This window comes from Bos indicus x Bos taurus, chromosome 22 (genome assembly GCF_003369695.1).
Source record: "Bos indicus x Bos taurus breed Angus x Brahman F1 hybrid chromosome 22, Bos_hybrid_MaternalHap_v2.0, whole genome shotgun sequence".
NCBI classification, from domain to species: Eukaryota; Metazoa; Chordata; class Mammalia; order Artiodactyla; family Bovidae; genus Bos; species Bos indicus x Bos taurus.
In genome coordinates this window covers 32,017,422-32,041,370 of record NC_040097.1, presented here as the reverse complement: position 1 = coordinate 32,041,370, position 23,949 = coordinate 32,017,422, and the positions used below count along the sequence as shown (strand labels likewise).

Genomic DNA, 23,949 nt, shown 5'->3' with positions numbered 1-23,949 from the left:
AGAGAGTTGGACACAACTGAGCTCACACATACACACACATACACTGTATAGGTTGAACTAAAAGAAACAGCGTTTTTTGTAGGTTATAAATAGCTGAATACTGGCAATTTCAAACAGATCAACTTAAAAAGCTGTTCAGATCAGAAACCTTGGTGAAATCTTGATCACCCCCACTTCAGCTCTCACAGCCAGCTACTCATGGGGATGGAGGCATGGTCTGTATTCATCTCTAAGGCAACCAACTGCCATAGCTGAAGTCAGTATTAATTGGTCTCAGCAATTCTACTATCCATACTGTAATGAACAAGTGAATCCTTTTTTTTCCCTCTAAATATGTATTTATTTATTTGGCTGTGCCAGATCTTAGTTGTGGCATGTGGAATCTAGTTCCCTGACCAGGGATTGAACCCAGTCCCCTGCATCGGAGCATGAAGTCTTAGCCACTGAACCACCAGGGAAATCCCTGAATCCTCTTCAAGACCCAAGTCAGATCATCTCACTTCCAAGCTAAGAATTGTTCAGTGGCATCTCACTGTCCTGAACACAAAGATCGGACATTCCAACATGGCTTATAGAGTCTGCAAGCTCCAGACCATGTCAACCCCTTCTATTCCACCACACTCTGTTTTCAGTTACTGGAATCTTCTATCTTCTCAAACATGTGCCTTCCTACTTTTGTAGTAGGGCCTGTATACCTACTATTCCATTTACCTGGAACCTTTTTCTCTCATTACTTCTCAGACTCTAGGCACCCAGTGACCACCGCCTGCTACTACTCCCTCTTCCACATTTCAGCATAAAAGCCATTCCTCAACAGAACCGTCTAGATATCCCCCAGATCAAAGAACCATCTAGATATCCCCCAGATCAAAGTGTAACCCTATGTTACATGAGACTCTGTTTTCCATCTCAGCATGGATCACATTTCTAAGTTCTTGTTCATTTCCATGCTAGACTCAAACTCCAAGGGGGCAAGACCAATAAATAATTATTAAGGATTTGCTGTACAGCACAGGGAGCTCTACTAAATACTCCATAATGACCTGTATGGGAAAAGAATCTAAAAAAGACTGGATATATGTTAGCTATAACCGACTCACTTCGCTGTCCAGCAGAAAGTAACACAACATTGTAAATCAACCATACTTCAACAAAAATTAAAAAAAATAAAAAAGACCACAGATGTCTTGTTCACTGCCATATCACCATCACTAAGCCAGAGCTTAGCACCTAATGGGCACTCAATAAATGTTTACTGAAAGCATGACCTTCACAAATGTCAAGGCTGCAATTCACAAGTCAAAGCTGCCATTTTACTCAGTGATATTGTCAGTTTTGGTATATCTTTGGTGCTTTTCTATTTAGGATTTTTTTTTTTTTTCCAGGCCGAAGGGGTGCGGGGCGGGCAGCCCTCGGGGCCGGGCCGAGCGGAGTCTCACAGAAGACCGAGGAGAAGCCGAGGCAAGGGCGAAGCTGGGCTGACGGCCGCCCGAGGCCACCAGGTCACCCGCTGCCCGCACTCACCGGCTCGTCGCCGCCTCCCACCGCTACGCTCGCGCGCGACTTAGGATTTTTTTTAAAGGAAACAAAGACTTTCAACTTGAACACTCCAGATGGAAAAGGTGAACTGGAACTCTGGACCTTCTCTGAATTATTCCCTAGCAAAGTTTCAGCTGGGCTTCCCTGGTGGCTCAGTGGTAAAGAATTTGCCTGCCAATCTCAGAGATGTGGGTTCAACCCCCGAGTCAGGAAGATACTCTGGAGAAGGAAATGGCAACCCACTCCAGTATTCTTGCCTGGAAAATCCCATGAACAGAGGAGCCTGGCAGCTACAGTCCATGCGGTCGCAAGAGTCAGACATGACTTAGTGACCAAAGCAACAACAGCAACAGAGTGACATCCGGTAGTAGTTCTTATTCTAAGAGAAATAATGAAAATCTAAAATTACATTTATTGAGCAGCAACTATGTGCCAAGCTTATGGAGCAAAGTGAGGCTTAGAGAAGTTTAGAGATTTAGTGAGGTCCACAGAGCTAGTAAATGTGGATCCACAGTCACAAAGACTCATAATCAAGAATGCTCTGGATATTCTCAGTCCCTCAATCTTTGAGAAAGACAATTTCTCAACCACAGGGACCTTCTCTGAACACCCTGATCATTAAGAGCATCAACTACAAAATCTAAGAGGAACATATTTTCCGCTGTAACCACTGTAATTAAAGTGTTTCTAAACAAACGCTAGTTAATTCCATGATGTTTCCAAATGCAATTCTCTCCCAAGCAGCATCTTATTAAAAGCAGGTGTTCCTACCGGAAGAAAGAGTCTCTGGGCAGCACAGGGTTTGAATAATTTCTTCCATTCCTGAGGGTTTCCAGCCGAAAATGTGATGGGGTAGATTCTGTGCTCAAACTTCTTTGTATATGAATCAGGCCACTGTCGGAGCTGAAAAAGACAGCAGGTAAGGGGAGGGTGATTAGACCCCAGAAATATGAAAAACACCTAAAACTTCTAAGTAGCAACGTATAAATTATTCAGGTAGCATGCACAGAAAGTTTAACTTTATCACCGTAACTCGTGCTCACCGAATAGACCATTGTCAAGATTTTAAAAAACAGCATCCAGAGTTGGCAAGAATGATGGGAAACTCGCACCTAAACGCTGGAAGGGTAAATTATGAAAAAACTTCCAAGAGGGCAATTTAGAAAGTGGTAATAACAAACCCCAAGATAGAGGTCCAAGGACTTGCACCAAAATATAGTTTTTAGAAAAAAATAAAAAAACAAAACAAAAAAATCCCCTTGGGAACAAATTAAATACTCAATAATAAGGAACTGGGAAAATGCATTATGATGGAACTACACAGTGGATATTGTAAAGGGTAAGTACAGGTGGCACCAGTGGTAAAGAACTCGATACAGTCCATGGGGTCGCAGAGTTGGACACAACTGAAATGACTTAGCACGCAGGCATATGTGCCATTATGAAAAAATAGTTACAATATATAGTTAGGTTTTAGAAAAAGCAAAGTTCAAAAATAAATTTATAATATGGTTCTATCACACAGGGGAAAATACATGCGTGTATTTTACATGTAGAGAAAAATCTGAACAGACATGCACCAAACTGTTAAAAGTGGGTACCTATGGAAGTGGGGGTGTCATTTTCTATGTTTATATTTCTGTATTCTTTAAAACTTTTATAGGGAGTGTATATTACTTTTTATGCTTATATTAATCTTATAATAAAATTATTTTAATCAATAGACTTTATTTTTCAGAGCAGCTTTATGTTTACAGAAAAATTGACCAGGAAGTACACAGAGTTCCCATATATCCTCTTTCCTTCCCTTCCCCCTCTCAGTTTCCTCATCATTAACATCTTGCACAAATGTGGCACATTTGTTACAAGTGATGACCCAGTATCCCAGTATCAATACATTATCAAGTAAAGCCCATAGTCTACATGAGGACTCATTCTTTGTATCACCCAATTTCATGGGTTTTGACAAATGCATGATGCTCTACGTCTACCATTACAGAATGGCAATGTCTCATGCACCCCACCAGAATGGGCTGGGGGCATCCCCACTTCCATGTCCTTCTATTTTCTGGTTCTGAGTCTGGGGCAAAGGTAAATTGCATATTTGATTGTGAACTGCCTGAAGAGGTTAAGAAACCAACCAGCTGACATTTTCAACTTTTATATTATGAGGTGACAAAAATAAATGAAACTTTCAAATATTAAATATCAACAATGTAGATGGTAAACACCAATATCTACAGCTTAAAAAAACTCTAGTTCTTAAACAGCTTAAAAAAAAAAAAAAAAAAAAAAAACCCTAGTTCAATAAAACAGCACTTGCCCACAATGCAGTTCCAGAGGGATCATGATGGCAATGAGCATTTTGTTTTGTTTTGACGCTGGGGTATGTGTTCCTGAGCCTCCCAGAAAGTTATCACAAGACACTCTGGATATTCCCACGATGCCTCAGTGTTGAAACTAACTGACAACCCTGAGAAGGATGCGATAACCTGCCCCTCCACACCAGCATCTCACATAGCTGGGCAGAAACCAACTGCTGCTGATCTACAGTTTTAGGGCTAATACAGTACCCACCAGACAGAAACATTTCAAGGAATCTGTAGAATCTGATATGGCCTCACACTTATACTCCACAACAAGCAAAGCAAGAATCATTTGTCCCTTCTGTGGATCTATGATAGATTTTTGTTTGATACAAATGAAGAAATTGAAGCTGAGACACATTCTGTGACTTATGAAAAAGCCAATGTTTTACATCTAAACTGGCACCATAATCTCAGCATGGGAAAAAAAGGGGCCATATGTCCTGCTGTGATTTTTAACACCCTATTATAATTTCCTTTGCAACTGGGCTTCACTGATGTAACAAAGACCTGAGCAAATAAGCCATCAAAGGGATAAAGTCATCTGAGCAAGGCAAAACATAACACAACTGCACAAGTAGCTACAAAATTTTCCCATACAATAGTGCCTAATTTATAACGTCCCAGAAGAAGGCAATGGCACCCCACTCCAGTACTCTTGCCTGGAAAATCCCATAGACAGAGGAGCATGGTAGGTTGCAGTTCATGGGGTCACTAGGAGTCGGACACATCTGAGTGACTTCACTTTCATGCATTGGAAAAGGAAATGGCAACCCACTCCACTGATCTTGCCTGGAGAATCCCAGGGACGGGGGAGCCTTGTGGGCTGCCATCTCTGGGGTCGCACAGAGTCGGACACAACTGAAGCGACTTAGCAGCAGCAGCAGCAGGTACTATGACTCAGAACAAATTACTCCAAAACTTAGTAGTACAAAACAACCATTTATTATGCTCATAGATTCCAAGGATCAAAAAAATCAGACAAGGCACAGACGGGACGGCTTGACTTTGCTTCACAATGTCTGGGGCCTCAACTACTACTGAGGCTGGGGGCTGGAATCATCTAACGGCTTGTTCTCACATGTCTGGTGGTGGAGGTTGGTTACCAGCTGGGGACCTGACTTCTCTCTGTGTGGGCTTCTTCCTATAGGTGAATTTGGACTTTCTCACTGCATGGTGGCGAGGTTCCAGGGCCAGGCATCCCAAGAGATAGCCAGGCAGAAGCTGTATCCTTTTTCTGACCCAGCCTCAGATGTCACATAACAGGACATCTGGCATACTCTACGTTATGTACACGTACATATTATGTGCTCGTGCTCAGTCGCTCAGTCGTCTCTGACTTTCGTTTCCCAGGTAGCACAGTGCTAAACCATCTGCCTGCCAGTGCATGAGATGCAAGAGACGTGGGTCCAATCCCTGGGTTGGGAAGATCCCTGGAAAAGGAAATGACAACCCACTCCAGTCTTCTTGCCTGGAAAATTCCATGGACAGAGGAGCCTGGTGGGCTACCAAGCATCCATGCACACACATATTATGTATGTAGATATATCTGTATCACCTCTTGCCTTATAACAAATGACCCTAAAACTTAGTAGCTTAAAACCACAAACATTCATTATCTCATATTATTTCTTAAGGTCAGGAATCTGTGAGCTGGGTTGCTCTGGATGAGGAGCCCTCCTGAGGGTGAGTCATCTGAAGGCTAGATGGGGTTAGAAGTCCTGTCTCCAAGTTCATGTGCATGAATGTCAGCAAGAAGTCTTCATGCCTTAATGCATGGTCTCCTGCAAGGGCTGCTCTGATACAAAAGCTGGCCTCCAAGAGAGAAAGAGCACAACCAGGATGGAAGGTGCACTGCCTTTTTAGATCTAATCTCAGAAGTGACATAGTGTCACTTCTTCCCTATGCTACTGGTCATGCAGGCCAGCCCTGGGACAGTACAGGAGGAAAATACATACAGGTGTGAACAGTAGGAGGCAGGATCAGGGGGGCCCTTCAGAAAACACAACCTGTTACACATCTGTAATTATATATATACATCTTCCTTCTCTTTTTAAAATTTAAGTCTGCATTCTGTTCTGTTCCATTCTCATGCCCCAACTTCTAGCATGTAGTAGGTACTCAATAAACACTTGTTCAATGGATACTGTACGTGACCCGACTAGTGTTGGCCCATAGCCACTTTTGCTCCATTCCTGCACAGAGCATACTTCTCAGCCCCTTTGGAGTTGGGTGGGTCTTGTGACCGGCTGCTGCTGGACAGTTAAATAGGAACAGAAATGTCAGTGTCAAGCGGAGGGAGTGAAAGGCACCGTGGGGATCTGATAGTCCCTGTCTTTCCTTTAGTGGCATCTCAAGAACTGCAGAGGCCAAATGTTCCAACAGGTGCCAGCTACATGCAAGAATGGTCTCTGTTAACTCTGGTCCCAGGCTGAGAGGGCCGTGTGGAGAGGCTCTCTGAGACATGTAGCAGGCATGTGGAAAGTCTCTGAGCTTTCCGGAAGTTGTTGGCGCAGCCTGACCTAGCCTATCTTGGGTACAGATAAGCATCTCTTTTTATCACTCCTACTGGTCCCAAGTTGCAGAGGCGGAAGTTCAGTTCAGTCGCTCAGTCGTGTCTGACTCTTTGTGACCCCGTGAATTGCAGCACGCCAGGCCTCCCTGCCATCACCAACTCCCGGAGTTCACTCAGACTCACGTCCATCGAGTCAGTGATGCCATCCAGCCATCTCATCCTCTGTCATCCCCTTCTCCTCCTGCCCCCAATCCCTCCCAGCATCAGAGTCTTTTCCAATGAGTCAACTCTTCACATGAGGTGGCCAAAATACTGGAGTTTCAGCTTTAGCATCATTCCTTCCAAAGAACACCCAGGACTGATCTCCTTTAGAATGGACTAGTGAAGCCCAAAAAAAGCCCCCAAGACTTGCCCAAGATCAGGTAGCAGGTGAATAGTGGAGCTGAGTTTTGAATCTGAGTTCTCTGTCTACTAGTTTGAGAACTAGTCGAGTTAAGTTTATGGATATTTGGGTCAGAAACCTTGAACTGACATCAGATGAGTTAATCACTGAGACTCTCTAAGCCTCAATGATCTCAGTTAGTAAAATACGGATATTTTATTAGTTAGTAAACTACGGATATGGTTATTAACTTTTTCAAAGGATTGCTATGAGGATTAAATAATAGTAAATCATAAATCATAAGCCCTTGATAAAGGCTATTCTATTTTTGAAATCCTGATTACTATTATTATTATTAATTATAATTCCCATTATACCACAGCTTCAGAGAAGCTTCCTACATGTGTTTCAATGTTTTTGCTTGCCCCTTCCCCTGATGCAGATCTTTCTCAAGGTATTTGCCAATCAGTTTCAAGTTCCAAGGCAGTTTCTTCCCTGGCTTCTCTAGGAGAGGATGTCAAAGTGATTTTTTTTTTCTTTAGAAATCATAATACATTCTCTAGCTTTCAGTTATTAGTCTTTAGTTACTCAACATTCTGCTTTGGCCTTTCTCATCAGTGTGGCTACCCAGATGGCAGGATGTAGCCCTGGTGACACAAGTTGGTAGATACAAAACAAAACAGCTGTTCTCTCTGCCAGCACTCAAGAACTCACTGCAAGAGAAGCCTCGCCAGGAAAACAAAGCTTGGTTTATAGTCACACATGCAACAAGCCCAGAGAAAACAGGTATTTCCAAAGCGCTCCTGTACTGGGAGGAAACAGTTGCTTGTTCCTCAATACAGGAAGAGTACGCACATATACATGTATACACATATACATACTCAATCTCTCAGATACATAAATACACATACACACACCTGGATGTGAAAAAAATACGGAAGAATTACTCAAAAGTGTTGACTCTGATAGTTTCTTGTGTGGGGAACAAGGGTAGCAAGGACTTCTACCTTTTACATTTATAACACCCTGTTTGAATTTATTTTGACGAGCACATATATTTGTCATTCAATAAATATATATACACACAGATAAAAATAACGCTACGTGACTCCCACTGAGAACAGTGTCAGTGACACCAGGAGGGGTGGCGCTCTGGGTCAAGTGCTTCAAGTGCATCATCTCATTTGATCCTCATTTAATCCTCCCCATCTCTCTCTAAGGGGGTGTAATTATCCCTATATTATAGATGACAACTTTAAGGCTCAGAGTCAAGTGTTCGTGTGCACACAGCTGAGTATTCAGTAAAATACATTAGGAAACGGGATATGCATGTCCCACAGTGCACTCTGTCTACACTCAGTAAATACTGGGCCACAATTTCTGCACAATCACCTGCTTATCAAACTCAGGCTTCAGAGATTCCTCGGTGAAGATGTGAAATTGCATCTTCCTGTGGCTAAACAGCACAGCAGATTTGAGCATGACAAGCGTCTCCTCCAGCCGATTGCCACAGGCCACCACCGCCAAGTGGATCCAGAGCTCAGGCGGCAACACAGCTTGGAAACTCCTGAGTTCTCCAGGCCTCCTAGAAAGAAGAAAAATAGGTGAAAGCCATTATTAAACTCATCAAAGAAAAATAAAAGCTAGTGGAGGGTTAGAACATTTCAAAACATGAACAGGCACAATCTGTTATACTTTATAAAGTGATAAGCATTTTGACAATTCTTCCTGCTTAGAGAAAAATACCCTTTATTCCCATATTTATCCTGGCAATAGCAGGATGAGTCACTGTTTGGACTGCTATAGGTGTCTGAGGCTTTTTTCCGCCAGCATTCAGCTGTCTAGTGCCTGCTGGCTGCCTACTGGCCCATGTTTGGAAATGGTATTGCTAAACTCTGACAGCTGACACAGGGCTGTGGTGCTCACACTCACATGGGCCATGGAAATTAGATTTGAATGCAACTTGAACAAGACGAGGGTGGACAGTGGCTTTCCCATGTGAAACGAGCAACATGATACTCCTATCATCTGGAGGGTTTTAGCTGAAGTGGAAGGCATGACCACCGGACCAAAGGAAAATCATGCAAACCCAGGAGGTAAGCAAAGAAAACAACGCATGGGGCCTCATGACATCTTGGGAGAGTCTTACAGAAACAGGTGTTAATCTTAATCGTCTCGCTCAAGACTGCTGAGCTGGTAGGTATGAAATTCAGCTTCCAGCGTGAAATGCTTAGTAATGAGAAGCAGGCAGGAGAGAGGACAGGTTAAGCTGAAAATTACCAAGGTATCAAATACCCAGTCAACAGCTGAGAGGGGAACAGAGTCCAAGAGTCCAGAATCATCTTCCAGCTATTTCCTCGTAATAAAAGATTTGTTCCAGACAAGGAGACACAGCCAAGCCTCAAACACACCACTGAGAAACATTTGCAGGCAAGCTGGAAGAAGTTGGCCTGGAAAAAGGTGCCCTGAGACAAATGAAACTAATTTACTTGCACAAAAGATCTGGAGACCAGGGGAGCTTGGATGTGGAATGCTACCTTCCTTCCAAAAACTTCGAGTTCAATCAGCGTGCTGCTCCATTATTCACTGCTCGCTCAAATAAAGGCGGCCGTGGTCCAGATTTCTTTCACCAAGAGGAAAGTTGAAGATGTGGGTGGAACATTTTGGAAGACTTTCCAGTTTGATTACTTAAGAGCATGCTGAGTAGAAGCCTGGCCTCCTGGCTTAGTGAGGTCCAGATGCATAGACTTACTCATATTCCACTGATTTTGGGGATCAGAGGAGAGGACAGTAGAGATGTATCTTCTGAGACTGTTCACGTCTCTTCAGCTCCCTGCTGCTACCTGATGAGGCATCATCTTCCCTCACCAAGTTCACTGTGACTCCCCCTAGATGGTCCACCCGCCTCCAATCCGATCCTTAACCCCATCTATGATTTCTCCTTGTTGGTGTCAGAGTCACGTTCTTCTAAAATGCAAATAGGATTGTGTTACTCCCTTGATAAAAGTCACGTAAAGGCTCCCTACTGCCTTGAAGATCAAGTTCAAACTGCTGATTGTGGCTTTTACTTAGGTCTCTTGTATCTGCCTCCAGCACCTGGAGCCTGGGTGGGCAGCCATTCATAATCACAGTCACACTTAGGCTGCAGCTCTCCATCTCATTTCTAGTCATCTTCAGATCCTAGCACATGTGCTGTCTCTCAGAAATGCTCTTTTCTGCTCTCTTTTCTTTGCTTACTCCATCCCATTACTCCATAAATCTATATGAAGTGCCTACTATGTGCCAGACACCTTTCTGGGTACCAGAACAATACAGATCAAATACCTGCCCTTGCTGAAGTTACATTCTACAGGTGGTAGGCGAAAGACAAAGAAAGAATAACAGTCAAAGCAAATAATAATAAGTAACTCACAAAGAAAGTTATCCAGCAAGCAGGAAATACACGGTGGAACCATGAGGGATACAGGAGTGTCTGATGGTTTGGAACATACTATACATTGCAAAGTCAGGGAAATAAGTCCTCACTGAAAAGGCAAGATCCGATGACAATCTGATGGTGGGGAGGGAAGGAGTCACATGCTTTTGTGGGTGAGGAGGATTCCAGGCAAAGGGGACAGTCAGAGCAAAGGTACTAAATCAGAAGCATGCCTGGTGAACCAAGAATCCTTGCCTTCAGGACTCAGATGTCTTCTCTCCCTCAGCTTCATGGATGCATACCTGCTATTAAAGTCAACTCCCAACTAAGTTATGTAAAGGGATGGGAAGGATATGTCACAGATAATGCCAAAATCACAGTCAATTAAGAAAAAGTCAAAATACCAGCCAAAATATGCTACAAAAAACATTTAATGCATACTCATTTGCTTAAAATTATGCTCAATATTTAAAAACACAAGTATCCACAGGTACTAGAATAGTAAATGCAACAGCTTAGCTGTCTTAAATATGAGCCATTACCCCACCTCCAAAGAGAACAACTCCACCTAGTTTAGCTTTACACTTTGGACTTCTACATGAATAAAATGTCTTAACCTCAGTAATCAGGAAAATACTAATTCAAACAATAAGGAGAGTCTATGTTGTTTCGGACTGGTGAAACTTAAAAAATAAAAGTTGAACCATATATGTTTCAGAGTGGATACGGAGGTGGGGGACAGCTCAGATGCTGCTGGGGCAATTTAGGTTGACCTAAACACCTTAGAAGGAGAAGGCAATGACAACCCACTCCAGTACTCTTGCCTGGAAAATCCCAGGGATGGAGGAGCCTCGTGGGCTGTAGTCCATGAGGTTGCTAGGAGTTGGACATGACTAAGCGACTTGACTTTCACTTTTCACTTTCATGCATTGGAGAAGGAAATGGCAACCCACTCCAGTGTTCTTGCCTGGAGAATCCCAGGGATGGGGGAGCCTGGTGGGCTGCCGTCTATGGGGTCGCACAGAGTCGGACACGACTGAAGCGACTTAGCAGCAGCAGCAGCAGCAAACACCTTGGAAAGCCTTTTGGTCACATCTGTCAGGAGTGAAGATATATATACACCCTCACTCTTCTGATTCCACACCTGCATATGAGACCTGAAGAAACTCTTGCACATTTGCATAGGACCCATGCAAGAATGCTCACAGCAGTCCTATTTATAATACTGAAAAGTTGGAAATAACTTTCCTGTCCATGCACAGGAGAATCATGAATATATTTGACAAGTGTAAGTGGAATACTGCACAGCAGTGAAAATAAACCACTCAGAAGGTCATGTACAAACATAAGGACAAAGAGGAAAAAGAGCAATTAGGTAGCAGGATAGCGGTAGAATGAGACAGTTTGGATGAAGCTGAAAAACCAGCAAACAATATTGCGTGTTGTTCACAGACGTATGGAGTAAAAGTCATCATGTTATGAGGATGAGAAACATCAAAGACAAGGCAGTGGTTACTTCCGGGCACTTAAGTTTTTATTTCTTAAGATGAGAGCAGGGTACACAGAAATGCATGATGTAATTGTCTGTATTATTCATGTGCCCAAACTATGTGACAAATACTTAATTTTCTTCTTGATTAAAAAAAGCTTGCACTTCCCTGCAGCACAGCAGGCCACTTTTCTTTGCAGGCTTCAGTGATTTGGGCCTGCATGGTACACAGAGCAGGAGCTGGGGCCTGCAGTCCTTTTTGGTGTCTGGTGACAGGTACTAAAAAAGACAAATAAAGCTTCTCCTGGTGGCAGTTCAAGTATCGGAGGCTGGGATTTAATGAGACCTTTGCTGCCCCCTACTCTGTTACCTCTCATGTTACGTTAAAAATTGCAGGCTTCAGGTAATAAGCTTTTGTGTTCTGTGGCCACAAGGAATAATCAAGTTTAAGGGTGCTGAAATGGTGTGCCTTCCACCAAATCTTACCAGTGGGACACAAGCCCCTCTCAAATGTCACCTGAAGACCTACAAGGGTCAAGGGATGTCCAGGCTAGGACCTCAGACTTCTAAACCTCCTGAGTTGCCAGGTGTTGGTGGGGAATGGGAGATGGGAATCGTACTTGAACTGCTCTGACTGATGGTTAACTATGTCCTTCTTTACACTTTATAAAAGAAGACTGGAGTAGACATTGGCTGTCCAGGAGTTTTACAGGCCTGCTGCTGAGGCTGAAGCTGATGGCAATCAACTCAGCTACCGCACTGGTAGAGCCTGGATGGGAGTCAACAGGGTGGAAAGCAGAGCCAAAAGGAGGCAGGTCAGATGTCAAATGGCATAACTTGGGCACCTGAATCCAGGTGTATGGCTTTAACCCTGGAAGGTCATTGATCAAGCCAACAAATTTTCTTCCCTTTAAGTCAGTTTGAAACGAACTTACAACTTAGCAATCAAAAGAGTCTATATAGGTCTTAGAAATAGGTTTCAGATTGCCTTAGACTCACTCTGCTTCTCTTCTCAACCTTGAGTCATCCTTTGAATGCTCTATGAATCCATCCCCTCTCTGAGGCTCACTGGTTGGATGACATCAACTCAATGGACATTAGTTTGAGCAGGCTCCAGGAGTTGGTGATGGACAGGGAAGCCTGGCGTGCTGCAGTCCATAGGGTTGCAAAGAGTCGGATATGACTGAGCGACTGAACTGAGGCCCTTCATCCAAATTTTCATTGTTCTACCAGTTTCATAGGTGGAAGAGATACCAGATACCATCTCGAGCAGGGGATTCTCAGCCTGACTGAGTATCATCATCACAGGAGGTGTCTGTTAATATTATAATTTCCACCCCAGAGCGATTCTGATTCCGTGGTTCTGGGGTGAGACCCCAGAGTTTGCATATTAACACACTTGGACTACAAGCATCCAGAGTCCATCTCCACCCAGGAACTCATCACCTGAGTTGACCTCTCACCTCCCCTCTCTCTCCCTAACTCTTCCCCTCACCTTCAAGAATGAAGCTCTTTCCTCTGCCTTTTCTCTGGGTCGTCTCTTCACCTCTTGCCTTAATGAAAACATGCCGCCTTGCGAGGATGCCACCTCCCCAGTCAACCCCGCGAGCGCAGCTCTTCTTCCTGCCCTGTCCCAGGAGCCTCAGAGGTTTCCTCCCTGCTCCTCCCTAACACGTCCAGACACTGTGTCTCCACGGTGAAGTCTGTGGATGCAACTGTTCCATCTTCCTTGTTGGTGTCATCTCTCAGCTGTCCGGTCACTCCTCTTCGTTCCCTGAACAGTTGAGCTTCTTGCCCACAGTACGTATCCCCACCACGGTCCTTGTCAACATTCTTGTTGTTGTCTAGTTGCTAAGTCGTGTCCTACTCATTTTGACCCCCATAGGTTCTTAGAGACTTCAATGGCTCTTTAAAAAATGGTTTCTGCATCCTGATCCTTCAGTTTTGTGAGCTGAATACCCTCCACCTTTTCCTTCTCATGTCCTGAGACACCTGGTGCTGTGCTTACATCCTGGACCTTCATATACACTGTTGCTTCTGGAATGTTCTTCCCTAGGGCTTCCCTGGTGGCTCAGTGGTAAAGAATCTACCTGCCAATGCAGAGACTCAAGTTCAGTTCCTGGGTCAGGAAGATCCCCTGGAGAAGGAAATAGCAACCCACTCCAGTATTCTTGCCTGGGAAATCCCGTGGACAGAGGAGCCTGGCGGGCTACAGTCCATGGGGTTGCAAAGAGTCGGACATGACTGAGGCGACAGCACAGCACAGCTCTTTGCAAAACCACCTCCTTTTCTTTTGACAGCAGAATCACGCTTTCCTGACCACCTCATTGAAGGAGCACCTTCCCTTTTCTTTTCTATCGGGGTCTTTATTTCATTCCAAAAACCTACCTTGTTTGGTGATTGCTTACTCTCTCATTGTAATTTACAGCAAGCACACCAATATTATTTACAGTCAACATAAGGCAATGTAAATTTTAAAAATCCTTAGAAAAAAGGTTGGAATAAAACACACAATGTATAGTTTCAATTTTTAAAATATAAAACATTATGTGTTGAAATAGTAAAGTTGGTACATGAAAAAAATTCCTTGCCCCATAAAATTTTTTTTGCATGTTACAGTCTGGTCTTTACTCCACCAAATAAAATACATACTAATGGTGTACATACAATTTTATATTCCACTTTTTTCATCTGATTCTTTTATTTTTCCTGTTACTTTTTAAGTCTTCATGACCATCATTTTAACTGGTTATCTGACTAAAACACCATGGCTTACCATTTCTTTCATGGTGGTTGTTCTCAATTTTTCTCAAATATACATACATATATACATATATATATGTACATATAAAATCTTGCACTAAACATGTATAGGTCAATAGATTTTTTTTCCCTTTTTTGCATTATTTCCTTACACTACATTTCCGGGAAGGGATTTACTGGGTTAACAGCTATTATCCTATCAAGGATGTAGTAATTTTGAGTTTCTCAAATTTACCCAAGAGTTCTTAGAAACATCCAGACTATGAGAAGGAAAACAAAAAACATAACAAACATTAGACCATCCACCTCTGAGCTCCTTGTATGAGGTAACCGTGCAGCTGACAGCTGAAACAAGATGGAACATGCTTGCCCATGACATCAGTGCCTCCAAATTCCTTGTGTTCTGAAGAGGTGATGCATAGATTGTAGTTATCATTTAGACACTGCATCAAATAACATTGAGTCTCACAGTGAGAAGTTATTCCATTTTCAGTTGTTTTTCAACAGTGCTAATATGTCTTTCTAACATTGCCTAATTCTCCTTTTCAACTGAGAAGACAGCAGGCCTCAGCTAGAGAGCCTTCAGCAGGCACGAGCACCAGGTTAGAAATGAAAAGCTGTCTTGTTTTCTTAGTGTTTGACTTGACAATCCCCTTCTACTTATGTTATTGCTAACAATTTATGTCAGTGCTATAAAGTTTTCTTTACAAACAAATACACTAAGAATGTGGAGAAATCAGCACCCTCAAGCAGGACTGGTGAGACTGCAAAATAGTGCAACTGCTTTGGAAAACAGTTCCTCAAAAATTTAACTATAGAACTACCATCAGTCAGTTCAGTTCAGTTACTCAGTCATGTCCAACTCTTTGCGACCCCATGGACTGCAGCATGCCAAGCTTCTCTGTCCATCACCAACTCCTAGAGCTTGCTCAAACTCATGTCCATTGAGTCAGTGATGCCATCCAACCATCTCATCCTCTGTCATCCCCTTCTCCTCCCGCCTTCAATCTTTCCCAGCATCAGGGTCTTTTCCAATGAGTCAGTTCTTCGCATCAAGTGGCCAAAGTCTTGGTATATCAGGTGGTAGTATAGAACTACCATATGACCCAGTAATTCTACTGCTAGGTATCCACCCAAGAGGAATGAAAACAACTGTCCTCACAAAAACAGGTACATTTGTAAATGTTCCTAGTAGCATGATTTACAATAGCCAAAAAGTCCAACCCAAGTGTCCATCAACTGATGAATGAATAAACAAAATGTGGTATACTCATATAAAGGAATATTACGTGGCACTAAAAAGGAATGGAGCACTGATGCACCTGTCAACATATTAGAACCTTTAAAATAGTTTGTGAAAATACAAAAGACTACATGTTGCATGATTCCAAATGTACAAAAAGTCCAGGATAGGAAAATCCATAGAGACATAAGGCAGGTTAGTGGTTACCAGGGACTCACAGAAGGGGCAAAGGGGGAGTGACTGTTTCATGGGTATAGGGTTTCTTTTCCAAATGATGAAACTGTTCTGAAACTGGATAGCAGGGATGGTTGCACAACTCTGTGAGTAAACTAAAAATCTCCACATTGTACACCTTTTAAGGGTATTTGAATTATATTGCAATAAAGCTGCTATTAAATAAATACACAAAGGCACACATTTATAACAAGGATAGATTTAAGTTTTTTTCTTTTCAAGTTAGCATACAGTAGTATAGTCTTAAAAATCATGATGCTGATGTAGGAATGACTGAGGTTTGGAAACCGCCACCCTCATTGTCCTGGTTTATGCCTGCCCTGTGATCCAATGAAAAATGATGCTCAGAACAACAGAGAAGGCTCAACCACCACCTCTGCACTGCTGGAGACGAGCATCTCCTTAATTGCTTAAAAGTCTCAAGCGTGTGACTTAATTAAACTTCAATTTCTGGAGTGTATAAATAATGAAATACAGCATTTATGTGTAGTGCTATTTACTTTGGAGCCTATTACTGCAAAACACACTGAATTATTAACGCAAGTAATTGCTTCTACTCAGACCCTCTTTTCTGCTGTCTCCTGCTACCCCTGTTATCAGGGCTTCTTAACTGACAGGCTAAATTAACTCAGGTAAACCTGATGCTATGATATGGGCTGGCAGTATGAGCTGGACAGAAAATCACAGCCTGAACCAGTACTGTTGGTGTCTAGTTTTAATAGGGAAGGAAACCCAGAAATTTGAGGGGGGAGGTGGGAAGGAAGGGAAACAGACAAATTTTAAGATTTGAGTTGAATATGCTCACCCTAGGGAAGACCTGACTTGTAGAATGCTCTTCCCCCCGACCCCTGTCCCAGTGGAATCTCTTTTAAGATGAAGCCATGGCTATTTGAACATGGAGATTTGCAAATGAGGTCACAGTGGCAGTTGAAAAAAGTGGAAATACCTTGATTTAGCTCCTAGCAAAAGAGTCTGGTGATGGGTGATTATATCCATGTTAAGTGTTGGCAGCCAGAGACATAATGAAGTTCCTTGCAAACTACAGGTCTGGGAACACATAAAACCCCTGACAAAAAATTTCCACACTGGAGCTGTGAGCAGAGTCTTTACTTAGCAACCCAGACATGACGCCCAGGACTGTGCTAACAGTTAAATCACTTTTAATGACCCATGGTTTGGAGTTAAATCAACAGTCTTTAATCTTCCAAGACAGACAGAAAAGCTGACATTTGCCTTGAAGTCCCTGGATTACATGAGCAGTGTTGAAACAATGCAAAAATATCTGCTATGAGGGGGAGACTTAATAAAATCATTTGATAAGTGAATCCAATGATTAATAATTCATATTTTGCTTGGATCACAACATTTGAAACATGGCTGCGTTCCTAAACAAAGTCTAGCTCTAAAGAACAATAGGTGTCAATCCCCAAAGTTGGTGGTTTTGTATGTGTGTGTGTCTGGTTTTAGCCATCATTGTACACACATACATGGCTTATGATTAGGAAGCAGAGTCAGGATTCAAACTCAAGACTTAAGAAGCCTTGCTTTTCGTTATGATACTGAATATGGGACCACATACAAGTGAGTCAGAAAAGAAGCCCCCTCTAGGCACATAAAGCCTTTATCTTTACTTTGAGCTCCTGATTCAGGGATCTGAAGGTGAACTGGATTTCAGCGCCCACTAGAGCCCCGCCAGGTGTGACTCCCATAGCATACCTGCACCATCTCTTCCTCCGCAATCTATCCACTCGCCCTTTGTTGTTGCTCAGTCACGTCCAATTCTTTGCAACCCCAAGGACTGCAGCACACCAGGCTTCCCTGTCCTTCACCATCTCCCAGACCTTGCTCAAACTCATGTCCATTGAGCCGGTGATGCCATCTGACCATATCGCCCTCTGTCATCCCCTTTTCTTCCTACCTTCAGTCTTTCACAACATCAGGATCCATTCTAATGAGTCAGCTCTTCACATCAGGTGGCCAAAGTATTGGAGCTTCAGATTCAGAATCAGTCCTTCCAATGAATATTGAGGACTGATTTCCTTTAGGTTTGACTGGTTGGATCTCCTTGCAGTCCAAGGAATTTTCAAGAGTCTTCTCCAACATCACAGTTCAAAAGCATCAATCCTTTGGTGCTCAGCCTTCTTTATGGTCCAACTCTCACATCCATACATGACTACTGGAAAAACCATAACTTTGACCATACAGACCTTTGTTAGCAAAGGAATGTCTCTGCTTTTGAATATGCTGTCTACATTCGCCACTTGTCCTTAGCTGAGGCTGTACACAATTGAGTTCATAATTCTTCTTCCAAAATTTTAGGACGCTGCCTGGACTAATTCTCGCTTCAGTTTTCCCCCTTATGATTGTTCCTGACACACAGGGAATTCTATTTCTCCATCTCCCTTTTCTTTTCAAATTAAGATGTTATTGAGATTTTTAAAATATGAACCAGAGCGCTGGTTTGAAATAAATGTCTGGTGACATACGAGGGGGAAGAGTGTGGATTATATATTCCATGAATGGGCACCTCTATTTCATTCCCCAAAACAGAGCATGAAGGACCTACCAACCTAAAGGGAGGAAAAGTAGTTTCCCCAACTAATTTCCACCTTCTTATGCCTCAGGCCAATAAGGGATTTTTTATTTTTATGATAACTAATATACTTTAAATTGTTTTATCAATATGCAAGTAATCCATATATTTAGCATAGAAAAATGCAAAATATAGACAAGCAAAAGAAGGGGTACCCAATTTGATAACCTCTGTTAACATTCTGGTATACCACTTTCTGGGTGGTGCAGTAATAAAGAATCCACCTGCCAATGCAGGACACACAAGAGACACGGGTCCAATCCCTGGGTCAGGAAGATCCCCTGGAAGAGGAAATGGTGACCCACCCTAGTATTCTTGCCTAGAAAATTCCATGGACATAGGCGCCTGGCAGGCTACAGTCCATGGGGTTGCAAAGAGTTGGACATGACTGAGCACACATGCAGATACCACCTTCCAGAGATATAACCAATATATGTGGGTATGTGTTTATACATACATAAATATATAGAAAGCATTAAAAATGAGATAACTTTTATAATCTGTTTTTTCCCTTATAAATATAAACAATTTTCAAAGTTAAAAAAAGAGAGAGATTTCATTAAAGGTATCTTCTTCAAAAGGATTCTGGAAAGCAAGCAAACAGTTCAAATACAGTGTGGTTGTAAGTGTTCTCAAATACAGTGTGGTTGTAAGTAAAGATCAAATCATGTCTGAAGCTAGTATATCCACTGGACTTTTAAGGTATGTGAACCAATAAATACCCTCCCTTGATAAAGTTTTTTTTTTTTTTTTTAAGCAATATAGATCTAGTTTCACATAGACCTGGCTTCAAATTCTAGGTCTGTGACTTGGCTGTTCCATCTCTTGGGCCAACACTTTCACCATCTCTAACCCTCAGGTTTTCCATCTGTAAAATGGGCTTATTGATTCCAGTGGTTCTCTGCTTTTGGTTTTGGTGTTTCTTACTAGCATCCATTTCCAGGTGTTTCTGCTAAAGACACCTCAGTTTTCTTTGGGGGGAACCTCAGTTCTCAGTCCACGAGTTGGGATGGGCTGAAATATCCTCCCCACCAGGTGAGGCCATCAGGGATTGGGTGTGCATGGGATCCAAGCCAGAGCAGTGGAGGCAGCCCTGGGACTCTTGCTGGATGAAATCTTTTCCTTCAAGGTTACTAAAGGAGGAGGACACAAGTCCAGATCTGTTGGAACTATCACACAGAAAAAAAACTGACCTACAAGTGTGGCCCACACAGAAGGAAGCAGAGCTAAAAAAATAGAGGCAAGATGATCACATGGGCTTCCCGGATGGCTCAGTGGATAAAGAATCTGCCTGCCACGCAGGAGACACAGGAAATATGGGTTCCATCCCTGGGCTGGGAAGATCCCCTGGAGCAGGAAATGGCAACCCATTCCAATATTCTTGCCTGAAAAAATCCCATGGACAGAGGAGCCTGGGCTATACTCCAAAGGGCCACCAAGAGTCAGACACGACTGAGTGACTAAACAAGCAAGGCAAGACAGACATCCTGGATACATTTGTGACTGAAGCTTGATCTCCTTTGCAGTTTTAACTGATCTCACAGTTTTATGAGCTAGTAAATCCCTTTTTATGACTAAGTGATATGATTATGATTAAGCTGAGGAGCTGAGATTCCATCACTTCTAATGAAAAAGAATATTGCCTATCCAATATCAGTACCCATCTCTTAGATTGTTATTAAGATTAAATGAAATAATGTGGCAAAATGCTTTCTATAGTACCTGGAATGTTTTAAGTCATCAATAAATATTAGTTATCATCATCATTATAATTAAATATTAACTTAGATGCATCAGAAGCCTTCATTTTCCTCCAAATCCTTTATACCCATGCCCAAACTGGGCAAGGCAGAGCAGCAAAACACTTAAGTGTCAATACTCAATTATTGCAAATCAGGTTTGTAGTGTTTGCACTTTTTAAACTTCTCAGACTTTGACAGCAAAGTTCATTACCCCATTTCTCCTGAGGGATGATACTTGATACTTGAACACTAAGGCCTGTTACTTTGGAGCAGCGGTCAAACAATTGGCTCCTTGTAATTCCCACAAAATTGAGAGGAGAAGAAAGCAGAGCAAGGGTTCAAGCCCAAGCAGAGACACAGGCTCCTGAAGAGCAGTGTCTGTGGACAAAATCCTGCATTTTGGTTCCTAAAGACACTGCTTAATTCCTGCAAACTCCTCACTTACCCTCAGCTTTTCTAGGATCAGAAACAATAGTTTTTCTGTCCTTGAGCAGAAGTCAAAGCTATAGATGGCCAGACTTTGGGGTTCTCAAACTCTCCAGAAAAATCGCCCAACTCTACCAGAGACAGTGAAAAGGGTCCTGTCCCATGTATTTCCCCAGCTTTTACTAAGGACCAGGTCACTGGGTTAGGATAGCATTCGCTATACACAGAGGCTGTCTGCATTTCCTCAAGACACAACCCAGCGAAAAGCCTGCCTGAGTCCACATCTTAGCTCTGGTTAACATTTGCTGAGAGCCTCTCCGGTTGCACGTTCCGTGCCAGCATTTGACTCACATTGTTTCATTTCCTCCTTGAACTTAGGAGAAAGCCTAGATTTGCTGAGGAGCATTGACTCATTCAAAGCCACACAGCCAGTCAGCTGGATCTAGTTAGGATTCAGTTTCTAAATAATAAAGCAACCAGGATGAGAATAGTACCCAGAACAGCATGTCACACGCTGAGGGATCACCATGAGCTAGCCTGCGCTTGGTGCTTTAGTGCATTACTATTATTTTAGCTTTTTGGACCTCAGTTTTCTCTCATATAAAAGGAAATTGCATTTTAAATTACGTGTTCTCTATTGCCTCCTGCTTATGGAAAGCTTGGACTCTAAATTGTACGGCTTTGAATATTTATCAGAAGATGACAGTCTTCTGTGTTGCTAAAAGAGGTTGGGGGGAAGCGGGCATCTAAAGATCACCCTCAAACACACCACAGCCGCTCTTGGCTACCAAAATAGCATGGAATCCAAATAAAGGCATCAAATCAAGAAACTCTTCTTTCTGGGGCAGTTGTCAAAATTTCATGATATAAAATATATCAAGTGCTGGGCAAGTTCTGGAGAGGAACATGAATTCCATCTTCAAGTCTGCCTCTTATTTTCTTTTTTGAAAAAGCATTTTAAATGGTGATAAGAGGTGGTGCTGGTGGCAAAGAATCTGTCTGCCAATGCAGGAGATGAAAGAGATGCGAGCTCAATCCCTGGGTTTGGAAGATCCCCTGGAATAGGAAATGGCAACCCACTCCAGTATTCTTGCCTGGAGAATTCCATGGACAGAGGAGCCCACGGGCTACAGTCCCTGGGGTCACAAAGAGTCAGACATGATGGGCCAGAACAGCCAGCAGAGGGCAGAAGCTGGCCTTGGGAAATATGTCAGCACCCACCCAACCCCACCCCAGTTGCTTGGCATTGCTTCTCAACCCTCCTTGTCATCCTGGGTCCATGAACTCCCCAGCTTTCTCCATGCCAGAGACAAACCTGCCAGTCCCTGAGTTTCCTATCATACAGTTCCAGCCACTAGAAATACTTTTCCCTTATCCTGTCTCTCTGATTGCAATTTTTTAAATCCTCCACCCCCCAAAGGCTTTAATTTGGCTTAGGAACATATTCCAGAATCACCTGCTGCCTGAGACAAGGTCAAGGACACAGGATGGCAGCTCCAGGGTGTAACGGACCTTCATTTCCTGGGTGGCCCTATAGCTGTTGCCTTTTTTCATCATCAATAGCACTTAGGTTTTGATGTAAAGAACCATCTGCTGCTGCTACTGCTTCTGCTGCTAAGTCCCTTCAGTCGTGTCCGACTATGTGCAACCCCAGAAATGGAGGCCCACTAGGCTCCCCCGTCCCTGGGATTCTCCAGGCAAGAACACTGGAGTGGGTTGCCATTTCCTTCTCCAATGCATGAAAGTGAAAAGTGAAAGTGAAGTTGCTCAGTCTTGTCCAACTCTTAGCGACCCCATGGACTGCAGCCCACCAGGCTCCTCCATCCATGGGATTTTCCAGGCAAGAGTACTGAAGTGGGTTGCCATTGCCTTCTCCGAAAGAACCATCTAGTTCCATTAAAAGGAGTTTAGGGGCTTCCCTGGCAGTCCAGTGGTTAAGACTCTGCACTTCCAGTGCAGGGTATGCAGGTTTGATCCCTGGTCAGGGAAGCAGGATACCGCATATGGCACATCATGGCAGGGCGGGAGAGGATTTTGGTGGCAAATAACGGAAATCTCAACTGCAGTATGGAACAGGAGGGTTCAAGATGGGTCAGGCCTCCAAAGCTGTGGTTCTCAGGGTTCAGCACTGCCCACAAGGATCCACAGTCTCCATCTTTCTCTACTGCCCAGAGTGGTGACTTCAGTCAAGGCTGGTTTTCTGAGGATGGCAGTGACAGCTAGGACTGTTTATTTTCTTGTTCGCGTCCAGACGATAAAGTCTTTTGTCCACTAACATAAAATAAGCTCTTCTCTTCTGGCTGATCAGGCCAGCATGGGTCATGTAACACCTGTAAAACCAGTAACTATTGCCAGAGAAATGAAATTATACCTTGGTCCTGGATATACAAAGATTACACTGTGGCATGGATGGGGATGTCACGGTAGGTTTAGACCATTGCCTGGAGGTACACCTCACTGCCAAACTGGGGGTGGGATGGGAAAATAGAGGTCAGGAACCAACCACAACGTCTATTACTTTATCTCCACCCCATGGTTCAGGCATATTTGGCCTCATCCCTAACTTAAGTGGCGAACCTCGCTTGGTTTACATCAATTAGCGGATCCCATCTCACCCCTCTATTCCTTTCCATTTCCTCATCCACACTGTAGGCATGTAAACCAAACAAAGCCAATAGATGGGAGAAAACTTTCGCTGGGGCTTCTAGGAAATAAAAACACTCCCTCTCCCAGAGAATCAAGGAAAAGAGGTTAGAATGATCCATGTGGTAGCAGATTACAGTTGGAGACATTAAGTATAAATCCATGTTTAACTTACACAGAGATGGTCATACATGGAAAAATTTATAAGTACATGTACATACATAGGTTAGTACACACATATGTGTTTTGCTCTCTGGGCTGTGAGGGCTAAACCAAATGACACCCCAATAGCAACAAACATATTGAGTATCCAAATCTTGGCTTTTAACACCATTTTCCAATGAGCAAAATCAGGTCTCCTGGAAGAAATGATTGATTTTATGAGTGAAGCAGGAAACACAGGAAGTGAGCCTGCAGCCTCTTATAGTGCCAGGGAGTAAGAAAGTGCCCAGAAAGACAAGACTGAAAACAAAAAACCAAAGCACAGGGATGGGAGTATGTCTAAAGGGCATAGCAGCCAACTGTAAGAGCTACTAATGACTTGAACTGAAACAATTTCAACAACAAAATAGTCATGTTGCATTGTAACTCAAAGTATA

The 23,949-nt window shown here is 43.0% G+C and overlaps 1 protein-coding gene across 1 annotated transcript in view; it reads right to left on the bottom strand.

Moving 5' to 3' along the window:
• The window catches only part of GXYLT2 (glucoside xylosyltransferase 2), an 85,557-nt gene that overhangs the window by 53,943 nt on the left and 7,665 nt on the right, over nt 1-23,949 (bottom strand). Inside the window, exons 2-3 of the mRNA XM_027522714.1 lie at nt 8,195-8,387; nt 2,311-2,442 (exon numbers count right to left, since the gene is read on the bottom strand). Of these exons, the coding sequence (XP_027378515.1) occupies nt 2,311-2,442; nt 8,195-8,387 (325 nt within the window). The remainder of the gene's footprint in view (nt 1-2,310; nt 2,443-8,194; nt 8,388-23,949) is intronic.